Source organism: Bombina bombina, chromosome 5 (genome assembly GCF_027579735.1).
Source record: "Bombina bombina isolate aBomBom1 chromosome 5, aBomBom1.pri, whole genome shotgun sequence".
Lineage (NCBI taxonomy): Eukaryota > Metazoa > Chordata > Amphibia > Anura > Bombinatoridae > Bombina > Bombina bombina.
The window spans coordinates 288,839,097-288,866,854 of record NC_069503.1 but is presented as its reverse complement, the minus strand read 5'-3'; the positions used below and the strand labels follow the sequence as shown (position 1 = coordinate 288,866,854).

The window sequence follows — 27,758 nt, the reverse complement described above, 5'->3', positions numbered from 1 at the left end:
CAAATAACTCTTTTCTCCAATCCTTCTTGGAGAAAAAACAGAATCCTAGGAATCCTAAATTTACTCCATGAGTAACCCTTGGATTCACACCAATAAAGATATTTACGCCATATCTTATGAAAGATTTTGCTAGAGACAGGCTTTCTAGCCTGTATCAAAGTATTGCTGACCGAATCAGAGAATCCTCGCTTTGATAAAATCAAACGTTCAATCTCCATGCAGTCAGCTGCAGAGAAATTAGATTTGGATGTCTGGAAAGGACCTTGAATGAGAAGGTCCTGCCTCAATGGAAGTTTCCACGGTATCAGAGAGGACATGTCCTACTAGATCCGCATACCAAGTCCTGCGTGTGCCACGCAGTCGCTATTAGGATCACTGAAGCTCTCTCCTGTTTGATTCGAGCAATCACGCATGGGAAGAGAGGAAAAGGTGGAAACACAAAAACTAGGCTGAACAACCAAGGCACTACCAAGGCTTCTATCAGTTCGGCCTGAAGATCCCTTGACCGGGATCCGTATCTTGGAAACTTGGCATTCTATTGAGATGCCATCAAATCCAATTCTGATCTGCCCCATCTGAAAATAAATGAGGCAAATAACCCCGGGTGAAGTTCCCACTCCCCCGGATGAAAAGTATGTTGACTTAGAAAATCCGCTTCCCAGTTCTCTACTCCTGGGATGTAGATCACTGACAGATGACAAGAGTGGGCCTCTGCCCAACAGATTATCTTGGATACTTCTATCATCGCTAAGGAACTCCCTGTTCCCCCCTGATGATTGATATATGCCACAGTCGTGATATTGTCCGACTGGAATCTGATGAATTTGGCCGAAGCCAACTGAGGCCACGCCTAAAGCTCATTGAATATTGCTCACAGTTCCAATATTAATTGGAAGTAGAGACTCCACCTGAGTCCAAACACCCTGAATCTTCAGGGAATTCCAGACTGCACCCCAGCTCAAAAAGCTGGCGTCCATTATCACTATTACCCACGAGGGTCTGCGGAAACAAGTCCCCTGGGACAGATGATCCAGCGACAACCACCAAAGAAGATAGTTTCTGGTCTCTTGATCCAGATTTATCTGAGATAAATCCGCATAATCCCCATTCCACTGTCCGAGCATGCACAGTTGCAGTGGTCTGAGATGGAAGCGACCAAACGGAACGATGTCCATTGCCGTTACCATTAATCCAATTACCTCCATACACTGAGTCACTGATGGCCAAGTAATGGACTAAAGAGCTCGGCAAATAAATAGAATCTTTGATTTTCTGACCTCTGTCAGAAATATTTTCATAGCTACTAAGTCTATCAGAATTCCCAAGAAAGGAACCCTTGTCTGTGGAACTATTGAACTTTCTCTATGTTCACCTTCCAACCGTAAGTTCTCAGAAAAGACAACACTGTGTCCGTGTGAGATCTTGTCAGTGAAAACATGGATGCCTGGATTAGAATATCGTCCAGAAAAGGCGCCACTGCTAAACCTCGCGGTCTGAGAACTGCCAGAAGAGACCCTAGAACCTTTGTGAAGATTCTGGGTGCTGTGGCCAACCCGAAGGGAAGAGTCAAAAGATAGATAAAAATACCCTCTGCACTTCGAATCAAGTTTCCAACCCTTCAGACCAGCTACACAGTCCAGGAGCCACAGAGTTACTGTTTGCTGCTGCTAAGCCTGAAGAAAATGCACCAAAATAGGCTCCGCCCCTTATGGTCAAAAGTCGGAGTAGGCCCAAACAACACCGCATAAAAACAATAAGTTATAAGTGCCAAAAAAAACAAAACATAAAACATTGTTTTTTATATTGTCTCCCATGTCACATAATGCCCAAATATCAACTAATGATAAATATAATATAGGGACTCCAGTAACACCCCTCTTATTAAAATAGGTTTTACTGCATACCCCATTCCCATACAGGGAAATAATGCCAGCCAGTTCTGATACACCAAGTCTCCTCAGAAAAAAAGGCTGCACATACCTTAATGCTGCTTGTAGCATGAAACCGGTCTCCACACTGAAGTCTCATGGTTACCTTCAGAAGTCTCTTGGAAACCAGCGTGGATCTTAGTTACATTGCTAAGATCATCAAATCTCAGGGCAGAAATCTTCTTCCATATCCCCCTGAGGAAAATAGTATGCACTGGTACCATTTAAAATAAAAAAACACAATTTATGTAAGAACTTACCTGATAAATTAATTTCTTTCATATACATTCCTACCAGGAGGGGCAAAGTTTCGCAAACCTTAAAATGCCTATAAATACACCCCCTCACCACACCCACAATTCAGTTTAACGAATAGCCAAGAAGTGGGGTGATAAGAAAGGAGCGAAAGCATCAAAAATAAGGAATTGGAATAATTGTGCTTTATACAAAAAAATCATAACCACCACAAAAAGGGTGGGCCTCATGGACTCTTGCTAATATGAAAGAAATGAATTTATCAGGTAAGTTCTTACATAAATTATGTTTTCTTTCATGTAATTAGCAAGAGTCCATGAGCTAGTGACGTATGGGATAGCAGATACCCAAGATGTGGAACTTCCACGCAAGAGTCACTAGAGAGGGAGGGATAAAATAAACACAGACAATTCCGCTGAAAAATTAATCCACTACCCAAATCAAAAGTTTCAACTTTTATAATGAAAAAAACTGAAGTTATAAGCAGAAGAATCAAACTGAAACAGCTGCCTGAAGTACTATTCTACTAAAAAATGCTTCTGAAGAAGAGAAAACATCAAAATGGTAGAATTTAGTAAAAGTATGCAAAGAAGACCAAGTCGTTGCTTTGCAAATCTGATCAACAGAAGCTTCATTCTTAAAAGTCCAGGAAGTAGAAACTGACCTAGTAGAATGAGTCGTAATCCTCTGAGGTGGGGATTAACCCGACTCCAAATAAGCATGATGAATCAAAAAGCTTTAACCAAGATGCCAAAGAAATGGCAGAAGCCTTCTGACCTTTCCTAGAACCAGAAAAGACAACAAATAGACTAGAAGTCTTTCTGAAATCTGAGTAGCTTCAACATAATTTCAAAACTCTTACCACATCCAAAGAATGTAAGAGTCTCTCCATAGAATTTTTAGGATTAGGACACAAGGAAGGGACAATAATTCCTCTACTAATGTTGTTAGAATTCACAACTTAAGGTAAAAATTGAAATGAAGACAGCAAAACCACCTTATCCTGATGAAAAATCAGAAGAAGGAGACTCACAAGAAAGAGCAGATAATTCAAAAACTGTTCTAGCTGAAGAGATGTCTAAAAGGAACAATACTTTCCATGAAAGTAATTTAAATGTCCAAAGAAAGCATATGCTCAAACGGAAGAGCCTGTAAAGCCCTCAGAACCAAATTAAGACTCCAAGGAGGAAAAATTGGCTTAAATGACAGACTTGATACAAACCAAAGCCTGAACAAAATAATGAATAACAGAAAGATTAGCAAATTTTTCTGTGAAAACAGCACAGAAAAAGCAGAGATTTGTCCTTGCAAGGAACTTGCAGACAAAAACCCTTATCTAAACCATCCTGAAGAAACTATAAAATCCTAGGAATTCTAAAAGAATGCCAAGAGAATTTATGCGAAGAGCATCAAGAGATGTAAATCTTTCAAACTCGATAATAAATCTTACTAGACACAGATTTACGAGCCTGCAACATAGTATTAATCACTGAGTCAGAGAAATTTCTATGACTAAGTACTAAGCGTTAAATCTCCATACCATCAAATTAATAATTTGAGTTCCTGATGGAAAAAATTAATGTTAAGATATAAGGTCTGGCCTTAATGGAAGTGACCAAGATTGGCAACTGGACATCCGAACAAGAACCATATACCAAAACCTGTGCGGCCATGCTGGAGCCACCAGCAACACAAAAGATTGCTCCCTGATGATTTTGAAAATCACTCTAAAAAGAAGAACCAGAGGCAAAAAAATATAAGCAGATTGATAACTTCAAGGAAGTGTCAATGCATACACTGCTTCCGCCAGAGGATCCCCGGACCTGAATAGGCCCCTGGGAAGTTCCTTGCTTAGATGAGATGCCATCAGATCTATTTCTGGAAGCCCTCACATCTGAAAAATTTGAAAAAACACATCTGGGTAAAGAGACCATTCTCCCGGATGTAAAGCTTGATTGACAGAGATAATCCGCTTCCCAATTGTCTATACCTGTGAAAAGGACCACAGAAATTAGACAGGAGCTGGATTTAGCCCAAGCAAGTATCCGAGATACTTCTTTCACAGCCTAAGGACTGAGAGTCCCACCCTGATGATTGACATACGCCACAGTTGTGACATTGTCTGTCTGAAAAACAATAAACGTTCTCTTTCTTAAAAAAGAAGCCAAAACTGAAGAACTCTGAAAAATGCACAGAGTTCCAAAATATCGATTGGTAATCTCGCCTCCTGAGATTTCCAAACCCCCTTGTGCTGACAGAGATCCCCAGACAGCCTCCCAACCTAAAAGACTGAATCTGTAGTGATCATGGTCCAGGTTGAATGAACCGAAGAGACCCGTAGAACTATATGATGGTGATCTAACCACCAAATCAAAGATAGTTGAATATTGGGATTCAAAGATATAAAAAGTGATATCCTAGAATCCCTGCACCATTAATTCAGTATAAAAAACTGGAAAGGTTTCTTATGAAAATGAGCAAAGGGAATCGAATCCAATGCTGCAGTCATAATACCTAAAACTTCCATGCATATAGCAACTGAAGGAAATAATAGAGACTGAAGGTTCCGACAAACGGAACCCAATAAAATTGTCACTTGTCTGCTAGAGACAAAGACATTGACACAATCTATCTGGAAACCTAAAAAAGGTGACCCTTGTCTGAGGAATCAAGGAGCTTTTGATAAAAAGATCCTCTAACCATGTCTTGAAGAAACAACAAAAGTTGAATCATATGAGATTCCGCAGAACGAAAAGACTGAGCCAGTACCACGAGACCGTCCAAATAAGGAAACACTGAGAAGCTTGAAAAGATTCTCAGAGCTGTCGCTAGACCAGAAGGAAAAGCAACAAATTGGTAATGCTTGTCAAAAAAAGAGAATCTCAGAAAATGAAAATAATCTGAATGAAAACAGAAAATGAAGATATGCATCTATTGTATCTATTGTAAACAAATAATGCCATCACTGACCAAAAAAGGCAGAATAGACCATATAAACACCATTCTAAAAGATGGTACACTTATATGACAATTAAAAAAAAAATTCTATCTTTGGGATAATGAATAGTTTTGAATAAAACCCCCAAACCCTGTTCCTAAAATGGAACTGGTATAAATACCCCAGAAAACTCCAGGTCTGAGCAGCGCCTTGAGCCCCAACGGGTGACCAGCCGCGCTTCACAAGTACCCAATACATACAGGTCTGAAACACACTTCAGGAAAGTGTGAGCCTTACTGGAATAGCTGAAATATGTTAGAGAAAAAAAAGACTTCTCACAGAAGGTTTTACTCTAAATCCTATTCTGTACCCAAATCTAAGAAATTTGGACCGAATTGAACCAAACAATTTTTTTTAAAAAAAAGTCTTAACCTGCCCCTTACCAGCTAAGCTGGAATAAGAACTGCACCTACATGCAAATTTGGGGAGCTGACTTTGATCTTTTAAATGGCTTAAATTGAATGAAGAAAACTTCCAATTATAAACATGTTACTTGGGGAAGAATTTAGAATTCCGTTCCTTAGTAAGAACAAAAACTAATAAAAGCTTAAAATTTAGTCTTAGAACTCAATCTTGAAGCCCAGAGTAACAGTTGAAGAATTGAATCCAATTGTGAACCAAATAATTGATTACCTTGGAAAAAAAGAAATTTGGAATTTAGAAATCAAATTAGCATTCAAAGATTGAAATCACAAAGTTCTTTTAGCTAAAATAGCTAAAGACATAGATTAAACCTCATTTGCGAAAATATAAAAAAAATGACGACACAAATGAAATTATTAGCATGTTGATCAACTTAACAATGCTAAACAAATCATAATCCGATACTTGTTGCACTAAAGTATCCAACCAAAAAGTTGAAGCAGTTGCAACATCAGCCAAATAAATTACAGGTCTAAGAAAAGTACCTGAAAATAAATAATTTTCCTTAAATAAGATAAATACTATTTGCTATAGGAATAGTAGAATGTTTAGCAAGAGTAGAGATAGCCCCATTAACTTGGGGGATCTTCCTCAAAACTTAAAACTAACTGCAGGCAAAGGATACAATTTAAAAACCTTAAAGAAGGAATAAAAGAAATTCCCGGCCTATTCCATTCCCTAGTATCAGGAACTGGGAAAAAACCTCTGAAGAAACCACAGAAGGTTAGTAAGCAGAATTTAAATGTTAGCTAGTCTTAAAATCAAAAGAACTAGTTACTTCAATATCCAAAATAATCAACACCTTTTCAACAAAGAACGAATGTACTCTATTTAAAAATAAAAAAGTAGATTTGTTAGTGTCAATATTCTGAATGAGAAAAAACACCATCAGAAAAGGATAATTCAGTATGTTGTTGGTCATTTGAAACTTCATCAACTAAATGAGAAGTTTAAAAAAGACCTAAAAATTTTATTAGAAGGCAGGATGGCAGACAAAGCCTTTAGAATAGAATCAGAAAAATATTCTTATAAATTCCTAAGTATATCTTGTACATAAGATGTAAAAAGAATAGCAATAGATAATGCATAAATACTAATGGACTCTGCATGTAAAAGTTTATCATAATAACTTATTACAAACCATAGCTAAAGATAAACATTCATAACATTAAAATAAATGAACTTAGCTTTGGTAGGACTGATATCAGTCATCAGGAATCCCTCAGTATTTTCTGATACAGGAACAGTTTTTGGAATATCTTGCAATATGTAATAGAAAAAAACAACATATAAAGCAAAAATATCAAATTCCTTAAATGACAGTTTCAGGAATGGGAAAAAAATGCAAACAGAACAGGCCTCTAGAAACCAGAAGCAACTAAAAAATGAGACTTAAATAATGCTAAAAATCTGGCGCCAAGAATGACACCCACATATTTTTTGGCACCAAAAACGTCTGCAACAAACACGACAAAACCAAAAACGTCTGCAACTACGTGAAAACCTCCGGCGTCAACTACGACGCCGGAAATGACGTTATTGATCAATCTCGCACCAAAAAAGTCTCGTGCCAAAAATGACGCAATAAATTCTAGCATTTTTTGCACCAGCGAGCCTAACAGCCCGCAATTTAAAGGAAAAAAGTCAATTGAAAATTTAGTTAAGAAAATTATTTAATTCATATGCATTTTCCCAAAAAAATGAAACTGACACTCTGAATGAAGGAATACTGAATATCCTGAATCATGGCAAATATAAGTTTAAACACATATATTTAGAACTTTACATATAAAGTGCCCATTATAGCTTTGAGTGTCATAAATAAAAATAAGACTTACTTACCCTAAGACACTCATCTACATATAGTAGATAGCCAAACCAGTACTGAAACGAGAATCAGTAAAGGTAATGGTATATAAGAGTATATCATCGATCTGAAAAGGGAGGTAGGAGAAGAAATCTCTACGACCGATAACAGAGAACCTATTAAATAGATGCCCTAGAGGAAGACCATTGTATTCAAATAGGCAATACTCTCTTCACATCCCTCTGACATTCACTGCACTCTGAGAGGAAAACCGGGATTCAGCCTCCTGCGAAGCGCATATCAACGTAGAATCTAGCACAAACTTACTTCCCCACCTCCATGGGAGGCAAAGTTTGTAAAACTGAATTGTGGGTGTGGTGAGGGGTGTATTTATAGGGATTTTAAGGTTTGGGAAACTTTGCCCTCCTGGTAGGAATGTATATCCCATACGTCACTAGCTCATGGACTCTTGCTAATTACATGAAATAAACTTCTTGATTGAAGAAACTAAAACTAACACCTCACTTTACCATGTCTTCCTAGTATAACACAGGCAAAGAGAATGACTGAGGGTGGAGGGGAAGGGGAGGGGCTATATATACAGCTCTGCTGTGGTGCTCTTTGCCACTTCCTGTTAGCAGGAGGTTAATATCCCACAAGTAAGGATGAAATCCGTGGACTCGTCATATCTTTGTAAAAGAAAAGCACAACCTACCCCCAACCAGAATGTCTGGATTGGGGGCCGCACCTTCATGCTGACTTGGAAGGAGAAGTAGTTTTCTTGGATTGCTAGATCTGTTCCAATTTAAAACTGATTTTCATGCAGAGTTAGAAAATCCTTGTTTCTGAGAGGAGGATGCATATTTTTGTTCCTCATACTGACAAAAGGAACGAAAACGATTAGAAGCTTTAAATTTACCCTTAGACTTCTTGATGTGAAGAATAAATGCTCCTTTACCTCTAGTCACAGTAAAAATAATAGAATCTAAATCAGAATCAAACATCATCTTTCCTTGAGAAGAAAGTAGCTTGTCTACTTATATATATATATATATATATATATATATATATATATATATATATATAGTTAGTCCAATAAAAAAGTATCATTGCTCAATGCAATACTTTTGTTATTTTGGTACCTTTAGAAGAAAGAAATATGTCTGAATATAGAAACCATATCAGCAGACCAGAACTTTAACCATAACGCCTTTCTAGCAAGAACTACTAAAGACATACTCTAAGCATTAAGCTAAATAATGTCAATAATAAAATCATAAAAGAAAGCATTAGCAAATTAAGGCAACACTAACTGCAGGCCTAAAAAAAACATATGGAAAGATTCTAATCTTTTAGGCATAGGTTCTTAAGAAAATTACTCTCTTCCAAAGGAATGGAAGCCTAGCCAAAGTAGAAATAGCTCTGTCCACTTTAGGAACATATTCCCAAAGTTCATTAGAAGTTGTCAATGGCTACATCCAATAAGACATTGTAGAAGGAATAAAAGTACTAACTGACTTAGTTAATTCCTTAGAAACTATCTTAAATACAGCATTAGGGAAAAGACAATGTATTGCTTTATTGCCCAGGCCCTCCTACAATGGTTATTCACAAGTGTAATCACACTAATGATCGGTTTAGACCACTCTGTTTCCGACCTGGGCCGGGAAAATCCCTCTTTAGATCAACCTGGTAACTCCAGGCTACCTCAGGAGGTAACGTATTGATACGGAACTTAATGCAGACACCTAAACAACATAGCACAGAGTAAACAAGAAAATCCTTGAAGGTTTTAACTTGCAGGTTATCAAATCTAAGCGTTTAACAGACTTGTCCTCAGAAAACTTAGTATCCTGAAACCCTTAAGTATTAAAAACATCCTTAAAAGTGAATAAAGATGTTCAAATGTAAACAAGAAAAAGGACGAATCAGCAGAACCAGGATCATAAGCATAATCAAAAATAGACTTAGAGATAGTAGACAGTAAATCATAAACTGATCTTTACTGTTTACTTGGAGGGGGCACAGCCACCAGCATTTCGGATATTTGGAACAAATTTCTCAAATGCTTGTAAATAAATTGGAGAACTCCCCTGTAAAAAACAAACAGACGGAGGACAGACCTCTTTAGAAGCATAAATATATTAAAGCAGGTATTATACTAGAGGTAATACCTCAGCAGGTAAAAATATATACACTTATCATTGGTAGGAAAGTGTTTAAAGGACTTGGCTTTTAAAGAGGATTTAGGGGCAAAAATAGAAGGCTCCATGATTGTGGAAACTATAAATTAATAGAATGCACAATCATAAGGCGCTATCCTCTTCAAGTTCTTGAAGTAAGGGACAAAACGTACCCCCTCCAGATAGAAGCATTAAAGGAAAAGTAAACTTTGACGCACGGCCACACAGCTTTTGCAAGTAACATAACAATAAGTCTGAGTTTAATTCATAATTTTTGTGAAATCTATTAAATCATTTCCAAGTACCCTTTACGACGAGTGCTCCTATCGTCGTAACTCTGCCTGTCTATTTTTTTGTTTTTGGATGACGAATAGCCTTTAGACTGTTTCTATTGGTCCCTCACTGGCGTCCCAACAGACAACATTAACGCCCACTAGTTGAAATACGAATGCGTGTCTCGTGAATTTTGCGCCCGCATCATATGCGCGTCCATGAGAAACGCATGCGCATTATCGGTTTTTAAGCAATTGATGTCACAGCAGTGCAAATTCTAGATCGCAGCGAGGATTTGATCCAATAATTGTGAATCAGTGAAACAATTGTAAAACGATCGATGCAACGCTACAAAAGAATGGATCAACTGATTTATTCTTACAATATGTATCCAAGCTGCAAGGTTTTATGCGCATGTGTAATATACGAAGACGGACAAGAACGCGCACAAATGTACACGTAAGAGCAGGTGGGACCGGTCTTACGTGTAATGGAGAGAAATTACGGAAATGATTGGATCGGCGGAGTGAAAATGGAAACAGGTATGCGATTTCAGTTAGAAATAACAAATAATAATCTTTAAAATAAAAAAAGTTAGCGACTATAGTTAGCTCATAAACATTAATCAGCATCACATTGTTTTCAAAATGAATCTATGTTGGGAGTGAGAAATTCTCTCAGATTAAATCTTTACTGCAGAACTTGTTGGTACAAATTATAATAGGAAGAGTTGACAGAATCCTTGGAGCTTTAGCTAGATCAAAAAGAAGAGCTACTGAAAAGGTAAATGTTGCATTATAGAATTGAGAAACTGTGTAATCTTGATGAATGTGGATATTTTAGTATTTAAACACATATACAGAAAAGCATCTGAGAGCTCTGGTAGATTTATAACAGATGACCAAGAAACCACATTCCAGGAGATTTCAGAAGGTTGCCTCTGTAGAAACGACAGTTCAATTTTCTTTCCAATGGAGTATCTGCATTCTTCCAAGTAGCCATTGTGGGGGAAAAAAAATCACCTGAAGAGATGAAGTCTTAGGGACACATCTCTGGAATTCTGGTTTCACTGGCCTTAGTAAATTTAGTAAAACTGTTTACTTTTATAATGCCATCCATTAAACCCAGATAGTTATACAATGTTTCTAACAAGGAAGATGGATTAACTTAAAGGGACAGTATATACAAAATGAAATAAATTGACTGGATAGTGTATGGAATTTTAAACAGCTTTCTAATGTACTTATATTATCAATGTAACCTTTGTTAAAGACTATTCCTAGCTGAGCTCAGGAGCGTGCACCAGTCTATAGCCAACAGACAGCAGTGTTTTCAACATTGTTTATTGCATGGTTATACAATGTTACAAACACTGCTGCCTAGGTTTATATTTTAATAAAGGACAATAGTACAAAAAAATGTGATAAAAAAAAATAAATGGAAATTGTAAGCTCTATCTGAATCATTAATGTTTAAGTTTACTGTCCCTTTAAGATTGATGACTGCTTTAATAGACTTGAATACCTTTGGTTCTGGAAAAAAGTTTAGAATTTTAGCCAGACTTATTCTCAAAAAAGAAACAGTGTTATGGAGCTGGAGAAATTCTTGGAAAGGTTAATTTGCTATTTAAAGGTTTGAAGATCCTGAATCACCATGAAGGGAAGGTGTAACCGGCTGCTAACTGTAACAACAAAGTCTTAAAAAAGAGGTTGTCCTGTAACATGACCTTTGCCTGCAGAGCTACGAGAATTGTGAGAAAGATCCCTGGAATTCTGGGTAATCTGACAGGGCAAACTGGAGATTAAAGGGACAGTCTAGTCAAAATTAAACTTTCATGATTCAGATAGAGAAATTTTAAGCAACTTTCTAATTTACTCCTATTATCAATTTTTCTTTGTTCTCTTGGTATCTTTATTTGAAAAAGCAAAAATGTAAGCTTAGTAGCCGGACCATTTTTGGTTGAGAACCTGGGTAGTGCTTACTGAATGGATGGCTACATTTAGACATTCTTGCTTTTTCAAATAAAGATACCAAGAGAACAAAGAAAAATTGATAATAGGATAAATTAGAAATTTGCTTAAAATTGCATGCATGAAAGTTTAATTTTGACTAGACTATCCGTTTAATAGAAAAAAGATGCTTCATTTAGATTACTGGTTTTCAAACCTGTCATCAACAGGCCAGGTTTTCTGTATTACCTTGCATGAGAGCAGGTAAAATAACTCTGTTTACTAATCAGCTGATTGTTTCATCTGTGCTCCAGTTCAGATAACCTCAAAATGTGTCCTGTTAGGGAGGTCTGAGAACAGGTTTGAAAACCAGTGATTTAGATCAGCAATACTCTATAATAACTACCCTGCATTTATGGCTCTTTTAACATTTTAAAAGGGCTCTGTTTTGAAATGAGGAACACACATAAGCCCAGTGGAGGCTCCTCTATAGGAGCACTTGAGCACGTGAACCCCCTGACACCTGATGCCCCCTAACCCCTGATAAACCAAAAAAAAAAAAAAAGAGTGAGAAATAAAAAAAACTAATTCAATTTAATTCAATTTTTAAACCTTTTTTGCTGATTCCACTGCAGTTTTGACTAAAAACATTAAAATTGCCTTATTTAGGCTGAAAGTGGAATGGGCTTTTGCCTAATACTTCTATCTATCGCACATGCTTTTTTTTTTTTTTTTCTCTCCTCAAAATGTAAATTTAATACGTAATCTGAGCAAGTTATGATGGGATGTCAGATGTTTCCATGCCATTACATGTAATATATATTTCATAAAATGTCAGGATGGGTTTAACTTTTGGTAATTGGATTATAATGAATAGACCTATATGTGGAGATAAAAACTTTTTTTGTGTTGCTGCATTCTGTCTTTTGACTCTGCATGTTCAGTTATGAACTATTTCTTATGCTGTATCCTTGTTTATATTTATGTTATCCTGATATGTAAAATAAAGATATAAAAAAAAAAAGAAGTATAGGCAAAAGCACTTTCCACTTTAAAACTGCATTGACTGCAGCACCACCAACAGGCTAGCCAATAGCTTTCCTAACCGCACAGCTCTTAGTGTGCGAGAGCCAGCTGTCACGTGACACTCGCACACTAAGAGCTGTGTATGTGTGGGGAGTGGAGGAGGAGCATCGTGGGCTTCAATCACTTGAAGAGCCCGGCCCACCACCACTGCAGGCAGCACTAACAAAGGATTTTTTAAAATTTATTTTTGGCTGAAATTTTTCTGGTGGGGGAGGGGGCAGGTGCAACTCTCCAGGAAGTTCCGGAACCGGGAGTCTAGTGTGGCTATCTGACACCCGCAAATTGCCGGAATAGGGGAAGGCCGCGCTCCACATTCTTCAGTGACAGTGCAGCATTAGGGACTAACTGAGTTCTTGGCAGCGTGACTGCACCCCCTTAACAAAACAATACTAGGCAGCAAAACCAGGAAGCAGCAGACGCAGCACAACAATAGCTAAGTACCTGGGGCTGGGGAATTCATGGGGCTAGGCTGAGCATTGTATCTCACTAAGAGGTGTTCCATTAATTTCGGTGTACCAACATGAGACACTTACATGACATTAAGGTGCTCAGTAAAACTGACAGTTTACAAAGAATATTAAAGGTAAATAATTTACTTTAAAAATCGTATTGATAGTACACATTACAACTCATTTTAAAAGTTCACAAAAAAACGTTAATTTAAATTTTGCAATAAAGTTGTTTAAAATATTCAGGAAAAAACATTTAATGTACAAAATAAAATATTGGATTAGTTATGGAGTTTAATCTAGTTGAAAGTGGATCCTGACTCACCTATTTTAGAACTAATTTCAAATGAAAAACTTGCGGCATTGGGGCATAATGACTGATGGGACAGTTATTAGTTAAAAAAATATATGGTTATTATGACATAAATCATGGAAAAATTGGAAAAAAATACTTTCTAGTATTCTGGTGGGATTATTAGTGAAATTTCTCCTGGGGTCAGTTTTTGTCATTTCTGGCTATTGAATGGTGTGATAAATTAGCCCATTGGGGAATATGGCCCTTACATTTAAAGTATTAGGGTGGTGTATCCTTCATCATGTGGTTTGGGTATACCAGTATTACTTTTCCCCTTATGTTTAGGAACTTGGCTCTCAGGTTGCCTTTGCTAGTGTGTTATTTATACATATATGCTCCTAGTACTCTTTACTAAATGTGTTTTTGTAAATATGTGTGTGCCTATGAATGTGTGTGTGATTATCTGTTTATCAGTGTGTGTATAAATGTATGAATATGTCTATGGATATATGTGTGTGATATGTTTATCAGTGTGTGTGTATATATGTGTATATGTGTGTGTTTGTGTTTATCAATGTGTGTGTGTGTATGTGTAAATATGTGTGTGTGTATACTGTGTGATCCATGTTGATTTTTTAAATTGGAATAATAAAGCTGTTTTTCTTTTATATATACCTGGATATCGGGACCGCTTTTTTACTTTTTCACATGTGCTAATAGGATTACAAGGAATCCTCTACAAGGTACCCCTTATCCGCAAGTACGTACAGGCAACCCCCGGCGGACCCATTGATTCATCCGTTACAGAGCTCCGGCTCAGCAGCAGGTACGAGCATTGCACTGGATTGCTTAATCGCTTACCATGTGACACCGCATCTTGATTGTTATTGGCATATTGGATCTGCTCATCAGAAACCCCAGAGGAACCCCAGACGAAACCGGCTTGGAAGAAAGCTGCCTGATTGGAGTTACTGCAGGAACAGTACGTTGTTGGCGGCGGCCGCAAGTTTCCGTTCCTGTTGGGTATTGAAATACGAGTAGTTGGAGCATCTGGTAGCTTCATTTCCGCGCAGTGTGGATACTCGTGAAAATCTACCACGGATCAGAGCGGGTGAGTCTTCACGCTTGATAGCGTCTTTACATGAGAAATAAGTCTAAAAGTTTTGCATGGACATTTAACCATTTGTGCTCCCAATATTGTTTTGATACCTATAGTGCTTATGAATAAAGAATACTAGGGGCTGTGGACTGCCTTTCTTTATATACTATACGGCCATTCATAGGTTAACCACAGAAAAACTTTTGTTATTTCTCATTATTCCTTGATACTGTGGTTACCTGAAGTATAGCTGTGCTGGGTTGCCTGCTACTTGTTAAAGCTTTTAAACATGGACACCACACTAGAATCTACACAATTTTATTCACTTATAAGCTTGAACGATCAAGATTTAGAAGGACTTGAACTTGAAGAGTTTTTCTCAGCACAATCAATTGATATCAAGCTTGGGGATTTGTTCCATAAGTTGGAGATTTTAAGGCTTAAAGAGATCAGGTTGAAGTTGGACTCCTGGATTTTGAATAAATACCTCACTTTACAAATGATTCCAAGGGGACTGAGAGTAAAAAAATTCCCCAACTTTGAAGTAACTGACCAAGACTTTGTAAAGAAATGGAACAGCATACTCTCTGAATGTTCCCTGAGACTTATGGTTATGCTCATTAAATTTAAATCTAATCAATTGGTTATAGTCAGGAACAACATTGCCAAATTACAAGTTGAGCTAAATAATTTTAAGTCGAGTAATGAATATGTGAGTTTTGATCAAATGTTAAGAGATGTTGTTGAGTCTTCTAGACAGGAACTGATTTCTATAAAACACACTAAGTTCCTACAAGATCAGAAGGATTACTCTGATAATCAGGTCTTTATTTGGCAGAAAAACAACACACGTTATAGAAGAAATTTCAATAATAACAAACGTATTGGCAAAGCCAACCAAAAACAAAGCAAAACCACACATATCAATTCTAACATTACATAAGTAAATCAAGGCCCAGGCACACATACAGAGGTACAACCATTCATCCCTCATCACAAGAAAAGAAAAAACAATAAATCTAAAAAAAGAGTTACATTCTCTGACCCAGAAACCACAGATGATGACATCATCCCAAGGGGTTTCTACTTCAGGTGATGAGGGTTCTAGAAATGATTGTAATGTTGATTCAGAGACAAGTGGTGAAGAGGTTGAGAAAGCACCACAAGTTAGCAATATTGATACAAACAATTCATTCAATCCAGGTGCCAGACCTAAAATATCTCAAACTAAGACACAAGACAGACCACACAGCTCTATCATTCAACATAACACACATCCAGAGATTAGTGCACAACAGGAAACTGTAGTACCACAGGTTTTTCACGTGGCACAGAAACATACGGGAGGGGGAGGGAAGCAAATACATACTCCCAAGCACAGATACACATTGAGAGATCCCAAAGTGACAAGCTAGCTCAATCTAGTAGTGTTATTAATTTGTCATCACATATCCTGAACAAAGCTGAAATTAAGATCTTGGAACTTGGTTTGGCCTTCTGCCTTAACAGAAAGTTCAATCTTTTTCAAACTATCATTGATCTCAACCGCTTTGTAAGGAAAATAACCTTGAACAAACATTTTGAAATGTCAGCTAGAACTGATGATGCAAGCTCTTGCTCCTTACAAGATACTTTGGAACCCATTTGCTCCTCTACCCTCAGTTTCCAAGAGGCTTGTAGTGTTGCATCTCTGGAAAGCTTGGAAAGGGAGTCTACATTGTCTAGCCACGTAACTAATACCAAGTTTCCCCAAAGAAAGGTTACCTCCAATTTTTACCCGATACATCATCGGGGAAAATCTTTGGAGGTTTTCCACAAGCGGGTGGTTGAGGATTTAAAACAACTTAGTATGTCTACTACATCAACCACGCACAATCTCTCTAAATCAGAAAAAGAAGCGATCATTTCAATACAGAATAATGACAACATTGTCATAAGACAATCTGATAAGGGAGGCAGTGTGGTGGTACTTGATCGTGTAGACTATGTCAACGAGGCTTTACGACAATTAACTCATCCTTGTACATACTCAATTATAGATCAGAATCCCACCAAACGTTTTCAACATGAGCTTGGGCAGATGCTGGATGATGGGGTAGAATTAGGAATATTGGGCCAACAAACAGCAGATTCCTTATATGTGAAATATCCAATTATCCCCATCTTCCATCATCTGCCTAAGGTTCACAAGAGCCTTACTAATGTCAAGGGTCGTCCCATCGTTTCAGGGATAGGCTCACTCCTTGAGCCTTTGTGTGACTGGCTGGATGGAATACTCCAGCCATACGTTTTGGCCTTGCCAAGCTATATTCGTGACACAACGCATGCGTTGGGTATGCTGGAGGGCATCGAATGGCATGCACATTACAGCTGGCTCACCATAGATGTGGTTTCGTTATACTCCAGCATACCCCACAACATGGGGTTAAAAGCCATTGAGTATTTCTTAACTTCCAGTGCTGATTTGACAACAGAACACATAGCGTATCTTTTACGCATCACTCAGTATGTGCTTGAACATAACTACTTCTGCTTTGAGGGGGTGTTTTACCTCCAGAAGCAAGGCACGGCCATGGGTGCTAAATTCGCCCCCTCTTATGCGAATTTGTTCATAGGCTGGCTTGAACGGTTTTTCATCTATGGAGGTGATAACCCCCTCTGAGCAGAAGTGTTTTTTTTTATCGCCGCTTCATTGACGACCTCATATTTATCTGGTCATCTACTGAGAGACAAGCCGTTTCATTTTTTCGGTATCTCAGTGATGCCAGGCATGGCCTCACGTTTACTTATGAGTGGCACAGGCAGAGAGTCAACTTCTTGGATGTCACTCTAACAGGAGATCATGAAACACATAAGATTGTTTCAAAACTATACAGGAAACCCATCTCAGGGAACACGATCTTACATCACAAGAGTGGACATCCCTCTCATGTATTTAAGGGAATAGTAAAGGGTCAATTCCTGCGAGCTAGGAGGGTTTGCAGTAACGATAACGATTTCCTAGAGGTATCCAAACTACTCAAGCAAAGACTCAAAAGCAGGGGATATCCACCAAAGTTGCTTAACAACATAACAAAGAAAACGGCCCTGGAAGGAAAAAATAACTCTTTAACGCCCAAACGGGGGAATAGGGAGGAAAGACCACTTACATTTATTACACAATATTCCTCAGATTTCTCAAAAGTGTGTGACATCATCCAGAAATATTTTCCCATTCTTTTGGGTGATGTACATCTAAAATCCACAGTGGAGAAGGGATTTAGGTGCGTCTATTCAAAAAATCTGACCCTAGGCAATATGCTGTCTCCAAGCCTCCTACATTGCAAACAAAAGAACAAAGGCTCTTGGTTGCAAGTTAATGGCACTTACAAGTGCGGGGATCACAGATAAAAAGCATGTGATTTCATCACTGAGGGCAAAGAATTTTATTCTTGTGCCACCACACAAAAATGTGCCTCCAGAGGCTGCATAAAATGCTCTAGTACCTATGTAGTGTACCTCATTGAGTGCCAGGCACACTCCAAACAATACGTTGGAATGACTAGCAGGGAAGTCCGCACCCGAATCAGAGAACATTTAGGATATATCAAATATGAGAAGCCATGCTCAGCACTATCACGGCACTTCATTGAGGTGCAAGGCAAAGATACTGGAGCATTTAGATGGCGAGGCATTGAGACCATAAAATTGCCCCCTAGAGGTGGTGATAAGGATCAGATCCTGGCTACACAGGAGGTGTACTGGATCATGAAACTGAATACTCAGGTTCCTCAGGGATTTAACTCTGAGTTTGATATTATTAACCATTGGAAATAAGTTGTTTTTTGGTCCAGTGCATCTCCTGTTGGCCAAAAAATACAAAGGATATATTTTATTCCTCTTTCACTGGTGCATTTTACAATGTAATTACATAGTGGTCAAGATATTATCTATCTATAATAACATACTTATAGCCCCATTACAGTATAACCCCTTACCACCATTATAAGAAATTTAATTATGAAAAAGTCCCGAGGCACTGGACAGGAGTTTAACCTAAATCTGATATTAAAAACCCTTCTAGTCCCTAAATTTTTTTGGAATTGAGCTTTTTATTAAATATCCACATTTTTTGTGAGCTGAATTACATCAAAAATACATGCTATTAAATAACTATACATGCAACATTTAAAGTTTTTAACTTTAATATAAGGTACATTAATTCAATGCAAATTTGATTCTTAAGTGTAAACATAAATACATCATAGTTACAGGTCTTATCTAGGCAGTATGTTGAACTATGTCAATTTATTTGGACTGTTTATAAATTTGCATTTTATAAATCTTATGTTTATATTTGGATTGTTGCTAACAATATGGTATATTTTCTTAGACTCTAATTTCTCTTGATCAGGTCAATGCTTTGTTAAGTGATTTATTATGTGTGTATATTTGTCTTTACATGGTTAATAGGGGTGTGTTACACCAACCAATAGCCATGAAGTTTGTATCCTTTTTAAACACTTACCTGTGTCTAATTAGGTTTATGAGTACGGCACTGGGCCGAAACGCGTAAAACCAATCACTACTGTGTGATCCATGTTGATTTTTTAAATTGGAATAATAAAGCTGTTTTTCTTTTATATATATACCTGGATATCGGGACCGCTTTTTTCCTTTTTTCACATGTATATGTGTATGTGTAAATATGAGTGTGTGTGTGTATATGTGTAAATATGAGTGTGTGTGAGAGTGTATATGTATATGTGTAAATATGAGTGTGTGTGTGTGAGAGAGTGTTTGTGTGCATATGTGTATGTGTAAATATGAGTGTGTGTGTGTATGAGTGTATATGTGTATGTGTAAATATGAGTGTGTGTATATGTGTAAATATGAGTGTGTGTGTGTGTGAGAGTGATTGTGTGCATATGTGTATGTGTAAATATGAGTGTGTGTGTGTATGACTGTATATGTGTATGTGTAAATATGAGTGTGTGTGTGAGAGTGTTTGTGTGTATATGTGTATGTGTAAATATGAGTGTGTGTGTGTGAGAGTGTATATGTATATATATGAGTGTGTGTGTGTGAGAGTGTTTGTGTGCATATGTGTATGTGTAAATATGAGTGTGTGTGTGTATGAGTGTATATGTGTATGTGAAAATATATATGTGTGTGTGTGAGTGTTTGTGTGTATATGTGTATGTGTAAATATGAGTGTGTGTGTGTGTGTGAGAGTGTATATGTATATATATGAGTGTGTGTGTGTGAGAGTGTTTGTGTGCATATGTGTATGTGTAAATATGAGTGTGTGTGTGTATGAGTGTATATGTGTATGTGTAAATATGAGTGTGTGTGTAGGTGTATGTACGGTATAAATGTGTAAGAGAGTGTAAATATATGTTTGTCCTCTAATGGGGAGGGGAGTCAGTGGAGCTCTGTTAACGTGGAGAAAAGTGTCCCTCTTTCGCTATTTCAAATGTTGGGAGGTATGCATTTTGAATGCAGTGCGCAGTTGCTGAAATCAGAAGTGGCAGCAGGCAATAGGGTGGAGGAGGGGGACAAGAGGTAGGTAGGTAGAGCAAAGAGGAGGTGGGGGGGGGGCCCTGCCACACTTTTGCCCGGGGGCCCTGATTGGTCTCAGTCCGCCCCAAGAGGACAGTCTGAACTACCCCAGAAGAGCAGTACTAGACAGAGGCGGAAGACAACAGTAAGTTACACAGTATGTCTACCAGTTTTTTTTTGTTTTTTTTTCTTGCCCCTTCACCTTTTCTACCCTGTTAATGTTATTCATTGCACACACGCATAATTTATATATGTGTGTGTGCGAAATACTTTAGAAAACTACATTTGATTTGACTAAAAAGTTGTGTATACAACTAATATGATAATATACTAAAAAATATAAAACGCTCATTGTTTTTAAGAATATACTATTGTCTGTGCAGTGTGTATTATACATAAAACTATATGACTTTTTATGGGCTAGTATATTGGATTCATTACTTTTTAAGTGCCCCTAATTATACTTACTTACGTGTTTGCATTTTATTTTTTAATGATTATTATTATGTATAATCCATGCTGGAAAAGCACACTTTCACTGCCACAGTGCTTCAGTGATTAATTGCAAAATTAAAATCCTTACAGAATTGTAATTCAAGTGCAACTATCTCCTACTCATTGTAAAATGTACTTATTTACAAAATGGACATATATGTATGATATGGTTTCATTCTTTCAGATGCAATTTTACAGCTTACCCATAATAATCATTTTATAGCTTTCTATGATTATACAGGACTGGATTTCTGTTTTATATATTTTAGTTTTCCTCATTTTTCCTAATATAAAACTTTTCATGCTGTATGCTATATAGCATAACAATTTATGTGAATCTAGTATTGTGCATGTGTGTGTGTGTATAAGGGCTGGCTGATTGTGTTGTGATACTACTTCTGCCCATAGTAGTTTCCTTGTTAATGTTGGTCTGTGAGTAGTCTCCTGTCAGTATGTATGTCTAAACTGATTTGTAAGTGTGCCAGTGCTATACCTAACGTGGGCATTTCTTAGATATGTTGTTAAATATATACACACATACACAATAAAATGGGCGGAGCCATCTGAGGGGCGGGGCTAGTGCTCCCCCATCTTCAAAAGTCACCAGCCGCCACTGCATAAGCCCTTACAGACATGAAAAAAGTGCCAAATACTAGTCCAGTACTGTGTCTGTGAGGGATTATGTTTATTGTCTAAGATTTTACACTGTTAAATAAAACTGTCCTTATATCTGAGCATTTACTTTAAAATCATCTATCTTAGTGCAGTAAGGAGTGTTAGCTGTTTACATCTTGCATTATTCCACCTCGGTAAAGCATGCACCCAAATGAGAGCAGTGCTCATATTTTAAAGGATAAAAGACCATTATTTTTTCTGAAACACCTTGCAATCATGAGTTGTGTGGTTTTTTTGTATGTACAGTAATTTACTTCTTCAATAAGCTTATAAAAATATACTTTTTACAGAACATTTAGTCATTTTATGCACTGCAATAATATAGTATACATTTACGCTGGTCATGTCCAAATTAAAGAAACAAACTGTGTTCAATGCAAATTTTTTAAAATGGTGAAATTTATTTCAGTACCTTGACAAAATACCCATAAAATTCAAAACTTCTACCATTACAAAAATAGTTCTCTACATATGATATGTTCAATCCGCGATGCCGGTAGCAAATATTAGGACAGGACAGTAACTTCAGCCTTCAAGCAAGGCTTCTCGTTCTGCAGTACATAAAAGTTTCTTTCACCCGTTTCATAAATACGTATAAGTTAATCATTTAAATTAGAATTGCACAAAATGTACATGTCATTTAACGGCTGATTTGAAACAAAACACAAAAAAAAATCATATACAGAAATTCCAGACTGCTTGATGTGTATTCATGGAGCGGTGTCCGATTGTTCTACTGGGCTGATGTTGGTCCCACAAGAGTCACAATACGGAAACGAAGAAGCAGCACAGCTTTACAGAAGGCTATTCAAGTATTGCAAGAATATTATCTTCTTGTTCCATAGTGTGTCGGGGTAATTGCACTGGATCCTGTAGTGAAGATGTAATATGTTTTTTTTTAATATTTAAATATATGATCTCTTTGCATCATTCTTACAAGTGTAATTAATAACTGAAAAAACACTTAAAGGGACAGTCAAGTCCATAAAAAACTTTCATGATTCAAATAGGGCATGCAATTTTAAACAACTTTCCACTTTACTTGTATCACCAATTCTGCTTTGTTCTCTTGATATTCTTAGTTGAAAGCTAAACCTAGGAGGCTCATATGCTAATTTCTTAGACCTTGAAGGCTGCCTCTAAGCCGAATGCATTTTGACCACTAGAGGGCGTTAGTTTGTGTGTTTCATATAGATAACATTGACCTCATGCACGTGAATTTATCGAGGAGTGAGCACTGATTGGCTAAAATGCAAGTCTGTAAAAAGAATTGAAATACTGGGGCAGTCTGCAGATGCTTAGATACAAGGTAATTGCAGAGGTAAAATGTGTATTATTATAACTGAGTTGGTTATGCAAAACTGAAGAATGGGTAATTAAGGAATCATCTAACTTTTATAACAAAAATTCTGGTGTTGACTGTCCCTTTAATATTCCAAACTGATGGGCACGTGCGCACTTATTGCTAGTGACATATGCAAGTGCTTGAGATTAACACACAAACATACTTTATTTTTATGTACATATTGTGCTTTATAAGTACTGCACTGAGAGGTTCTCACATAGGAAGATGACAATGTATTCTAGAAGTGATAAAAAGCCAAACTGAGCATAAGATACTTTATAGGCTGAGGCACCTTATAACTGAAAATCATCCACTTAACATTTACAGGTTCATACTAGGAATGAATTACAATGATATCTTACCTGACTGCACACTTCCTAGTCGTTTCTGCAGTGCTTCTAGACGGTTTATGTAATCTGTTAATGCTCTGTCAGGATCATAGTGCTGAAGGTGAGAGCATGGACCTAGATCAGTAGAAACAGCACTGTATCTGTGTAAAGAAAGTGTCAAATATTACAGACAATATAGGATATTTAGGCATCCTGAGATTTGTAGTATGTGGCAACACTAAAAACTCCCTGCATTTATCACAATTCAAGTGGAAACAGACGGTGGTTCATTACCATTGGGTTTTATCAGCCAACCACTAGGAAAGTGGAATTAACTTTAGAAACAATTCTTTCCCTATCCACTTTTATTGCTTAGTTAAAGGGATATAAAACAGTTTCATTTTTGTAATAATAAAAGCACTAAGCATTGGTTTCCAAATAGCAATCATTACAATATGTCCTTAAAGGGACAGTCAACACCGGCGGTAACTTAAGGCCATACCATAGATCCGGAATAGAAGATGCAGCTACACCGCATTGATGTTGATGAGCTCTAACGGTATTTGAGTAATCACCGAAAATACATAGGCTTATTTCTTGAAAATATGGCTGCCAAACTCCCCCCACTATTACGTATAAACCTTCTTTTTAATTGAATCTTCCAATCGCAATGACATCCTCAGTCGGTTTGCGAGCGTGCAGAAGATAATGTGCATGCGCATTATCAAAACAGAACCATCACCCTTTGAAAAATGAACGAGCATCTGAAAACATGAGAGAAGGGGACGAAGGATGAGTGGAAGGGGTTTGGCAACCATTTTCAAGGAATAAGCCTATGTATTTTCGGTGATTACTCAAATACCGTTAGAGCTCATCAACATCAATGCGGTGTAGCTGCATCTTCTATTCCGGATCTATGGTATGGCCTTAAGTTACCACGGGTGTTGACTGTCCCTTTAAGTTCTCAGCATGTCTGCTCCATTATGTAACTTTAAGCAGGAGCTACATAGAGAATTTCTGCATGCTCTTTTTCAAGAAAACAAGGATGTTGTTTGATGTTTTTTAACACAATCTGTTTCTTTTTATGTTTTGTTTTTTTCCAACCAATTTTATTCAGTTTAAATCAAATTACAATGTGGAAGGCCCAGCTTCCATGAACAGTATATAACAAATCGGTAATGTTTTACAAGATAAATTGTACAGTTAAAGAATATGAAAAAAGAAAACCTTCTTACAAAATTACATTTGAATTTCTAAGATCTTTTATGGAGGTTTAAGAAAAAAAGAAGAAAGAAAAGGATAAAATTACTGCTTAGTACTGACATATTTTGCTTTAAAGGGACACTGAACCCAAATTTTTTCTTTCATGATTCAGATAGAGCATGCAATTTTAAGACACTTTCTAATTTATTCCTATTATCAATTTTTCTTCGTTCTCTTGCTATCTTTATTTTAAAAAGAAGACATCTACGCTTTTTTTTTTTATTCAGAACTCTGGACAGCACTTTTTATTGGTGGATGAGTTTATCCACCAATCAGCAAGAACAACCCAGGTTGATCACCAAAAATGGGCCGGCATCTAAACTTACTTTCTTGCATTTCAAATAAAGATACCAAGAGAATGAAAAAAAATTGATAATAGGAGTAAATTAGAAAGTTGCTTAAAATGTCATGCTCTATCTGAATCACGAAAGAAAAAATTTGGGTACAGTGTCCCTTTAAGTATAAAAGTTGGTTGACGGGGGGCGGAGCTAACCGCTGTATGAAGAGGCTGTGAGTTCGTGGACCTCTATACTATAGAAGGGCTATTTAACCTTAAAAATCCACTCTGGGGGATTTGCAAGTGAGAAATTGTCACATTTAGGATAGGAGAGGTGCTTGGATTGATCCTGCAATTTCTAGCCGCACAAAGCTTATTCCCGTAGACCCTCAGACTCTGAGCCCGACTTCGCAACTCAGCCTGAGCACTGGAGCACATGGAAGGAGCAGACTCAAACTGGTTCCAGCTATCTCTCCGGAGGGTCGGGGATCCGCTCCGGAGAGTTACATAAGTCATAGGAGGAAGTCTAAAGGAAGATTGGACAAGCTGCAACCACGGGTACTCAGCCCGGTGAACATATCCTTGCCGCCAAACAAGCCGAGACCCAGGTGCGGCCTGAAGTGACAGGGTAAGAGCTGTATGCGGGGTAAAAGGGGTAATGTCACTGATGGCACATCACTGAATGTCAGTGTAATTGGAGGTTGAACTGTAGCAAGCTAGAGGAGGTGCCGTACCCTGTTACTGTTAGGTGGAATCAGTGTGGTGGAAATATTCAACTCCCGCAGGGCAATACTGCTTAAGATTACAAGTAGGAAGTTTTCAGGTTTCCCCTATATAAAGAACCGGAGACGATTAAAATACAGACGATCAGCAACAGTTATAACTGTATAAACAGAGACCTTGGCACAGTGTATACAAACAAGCTGCAAGACACTAAATCTCCCTGCTTGTTTTTGGCGCGAAATTCCGCCTCTGTACACAGCTCACTTAACACTTTCCTCTACCCTTAGGGGAATTAAAAGATCGCTAGCTCTGTATAAGGAAGAACATATGATATTATTCCCATACCCAGCTTTAGGGGGTTGATGTCTCACCATTAACAGCGATCTTACTTGCTCCTTCCTCGCTGTGATTGTACATTCAGCAAATATTTAGTGTAACACAATAACCCACACTCTAACCGCCCTAAAGACACAGCACAGCTGCAACAAGATTTTAGAGGGGAGATCATATCTCAGTATCTGTACTGTATCAGAATCTTGTCACATACATAAAAGAGAGGACATTATAAGCAAATCAAATATAGAGGAGAGGAGACTGCAAAAAGCCTATGTATATTCTAACTAGGATTTTCAATATAGGTTGACTGAATAAATCCCTGCATCCCTGAAACATACCAATTGGGGCAATTTCACAGATGGCCGTGCAGCCTCCCTCTCACCTGCCCTAGCAATACAGTTTGAGGACAACCACGTGGGGCGCCCACCTCCCCCTTTTCCTGCTGTGTGCCACCACAGCAGGCTATATCCACCTTCCTTTGTGCATCCAGGTCCAGGGAGGACAGATACCCCAGGGTGTAGCATCACCTATCAACATTGTATTGAAGGAGTATAACTGGCCCAAGAGGGGAGTGACACCCATATGCCCCTAACGAATGGAACCCAAAATTTGATAGGACGCATAATCTGAGTGATGGCCTCACACTGAGACCTTAGGCAGGGGGAGATGTGGAGCCTCTAAGTGATCATAGCAACACCACTCCTAAAATCTGGTGCCCCTCAAATTATACTTCTCTGCTGACCAATATTCTCTCTCATAGGGGGCAACATAGTACATAACCCAAAATGGCCCACTCCAACAAGAAAAAACATCAGCAAAGATTAGGAGATGGCCTCAAGCGTACAGTAGCAGACCATTTCAATAACAGAATCCTTTCAGACAGAGAGGGTTCTGATGAAGAATCCAGGGACTCACGTTCATCTTATAAAGAAATATCTGAGACAGACAGTCTTTCTAAGGGAAAGTCATCTCACTCTGACACTAAAGTCTTGGACTCAATTAATGCTTTATCTACTAAAATAGATACCCATTACTCCTCCCTCAGAAATGAGATAAGGAATTCAGTTGCTGACTTAAGAAGAGACCTAAATACCCAGAACGAAAGGTCAGAAGCGATAGAGAGGAAGCAGGAGGATATGGCGGTTGATCAGGCCAATGTACTAGCATATGCACAATCCTTGGCAGAGATTATCAGTGACCTAGAAACTAAGATAGCTGACAATGAAGACAGGTCCAGACTGAACAATGTCAGGATAAGGGGTATCAAGGAAGATGTCGGCCCCGCAGATCTACCTGAATATCTACTGAGTCTATTTAAGGACCTCCTGGGCACTTTCCAGAGCACGGACGCTTTAATTGATAGAGCTCATAGAGCAATTAAACCGAGAACAATGGCTTCGGAGCTCCCAAGAGATGTCATTGTACGCCTCCACTATTTCACTTTTAAAGAAAAACTGATGAGGGCCTCATTTTCTAATAAACCGTTTGCAGAAAAACACCCTGGGATTCAGTTGTTTCCCGACCTCTCTTCCTTCACCTTAGCAAAGAGAAGATCATTTGCCCCTGTTACACTTAAATTGAGAAGGGCCGGGATCAAGTACAGATGGGGTTTCCCTGTCAGACTTTTCTTTCAGCATGATAATAAGAACTATACCATCTCTTCATTGGAGCAGGGCACGAGCCTTTTAACAAATCTTGGCCTAGGACAACAGGAGGAGGGTTTGTGTCCTACTACAACCCCCCAAAGGGACTTAAGACCGTCGGCTGCTGAATGGCAGCCTCTGCCAAAGAGACCAAACAAGCAACAGAATAAAGCTCCAGCACCATGAACAGGGGTTTGAGTCCATCTATGATGCTTTCAACAATTCATGCTGAAGTGATTGGCATCTAAAAGCTGAAATCTCACAACAAATAAAGAGTGTTGCTAACTGGTGACGATAATTTGTAATACTTGAAGTTAAAGACAAGTCAGATTCCTTTTTATGTCTACTAAGCCAAAGAAGGACATTTTCACGATTTGCTTGACCTC

At 37.9% G+C, this 27,758-nt stretch overlaps 1 protein-coding gene across 1 annotated transcript in view; it reads right to left on the bottom strand.

Moving 5' to 3' along the window:
• Positions 1 to 21,837: 21,837 nt before the first annotated feature.
• The window catches only part of AKAP9 (A-kinase anchoring protein 9), an 894,005-nt gene continuing 888,084 nt past the window's right edge, over positions 21,838 to 27,758 (bottom strand). The window contains exons 49-50 of the mRNA XM_053715709.1: positions 23,164 to 23,291; positions 21,838 to 22,326 (exon numbers count right to left, since the gene is read on the bottom strand). Coding sequence (XP_053571684.1) covers positions 22,283 to 22,326; positions 23,164 to 23,291 — 172 coding nt within the window. The 3' untranslated portion in view covers positions 21,838 to 22,282. The remainder of the gene's footprint in view (positions 22,327 to 23,163; positions 23,292 to 27,758) is intronic.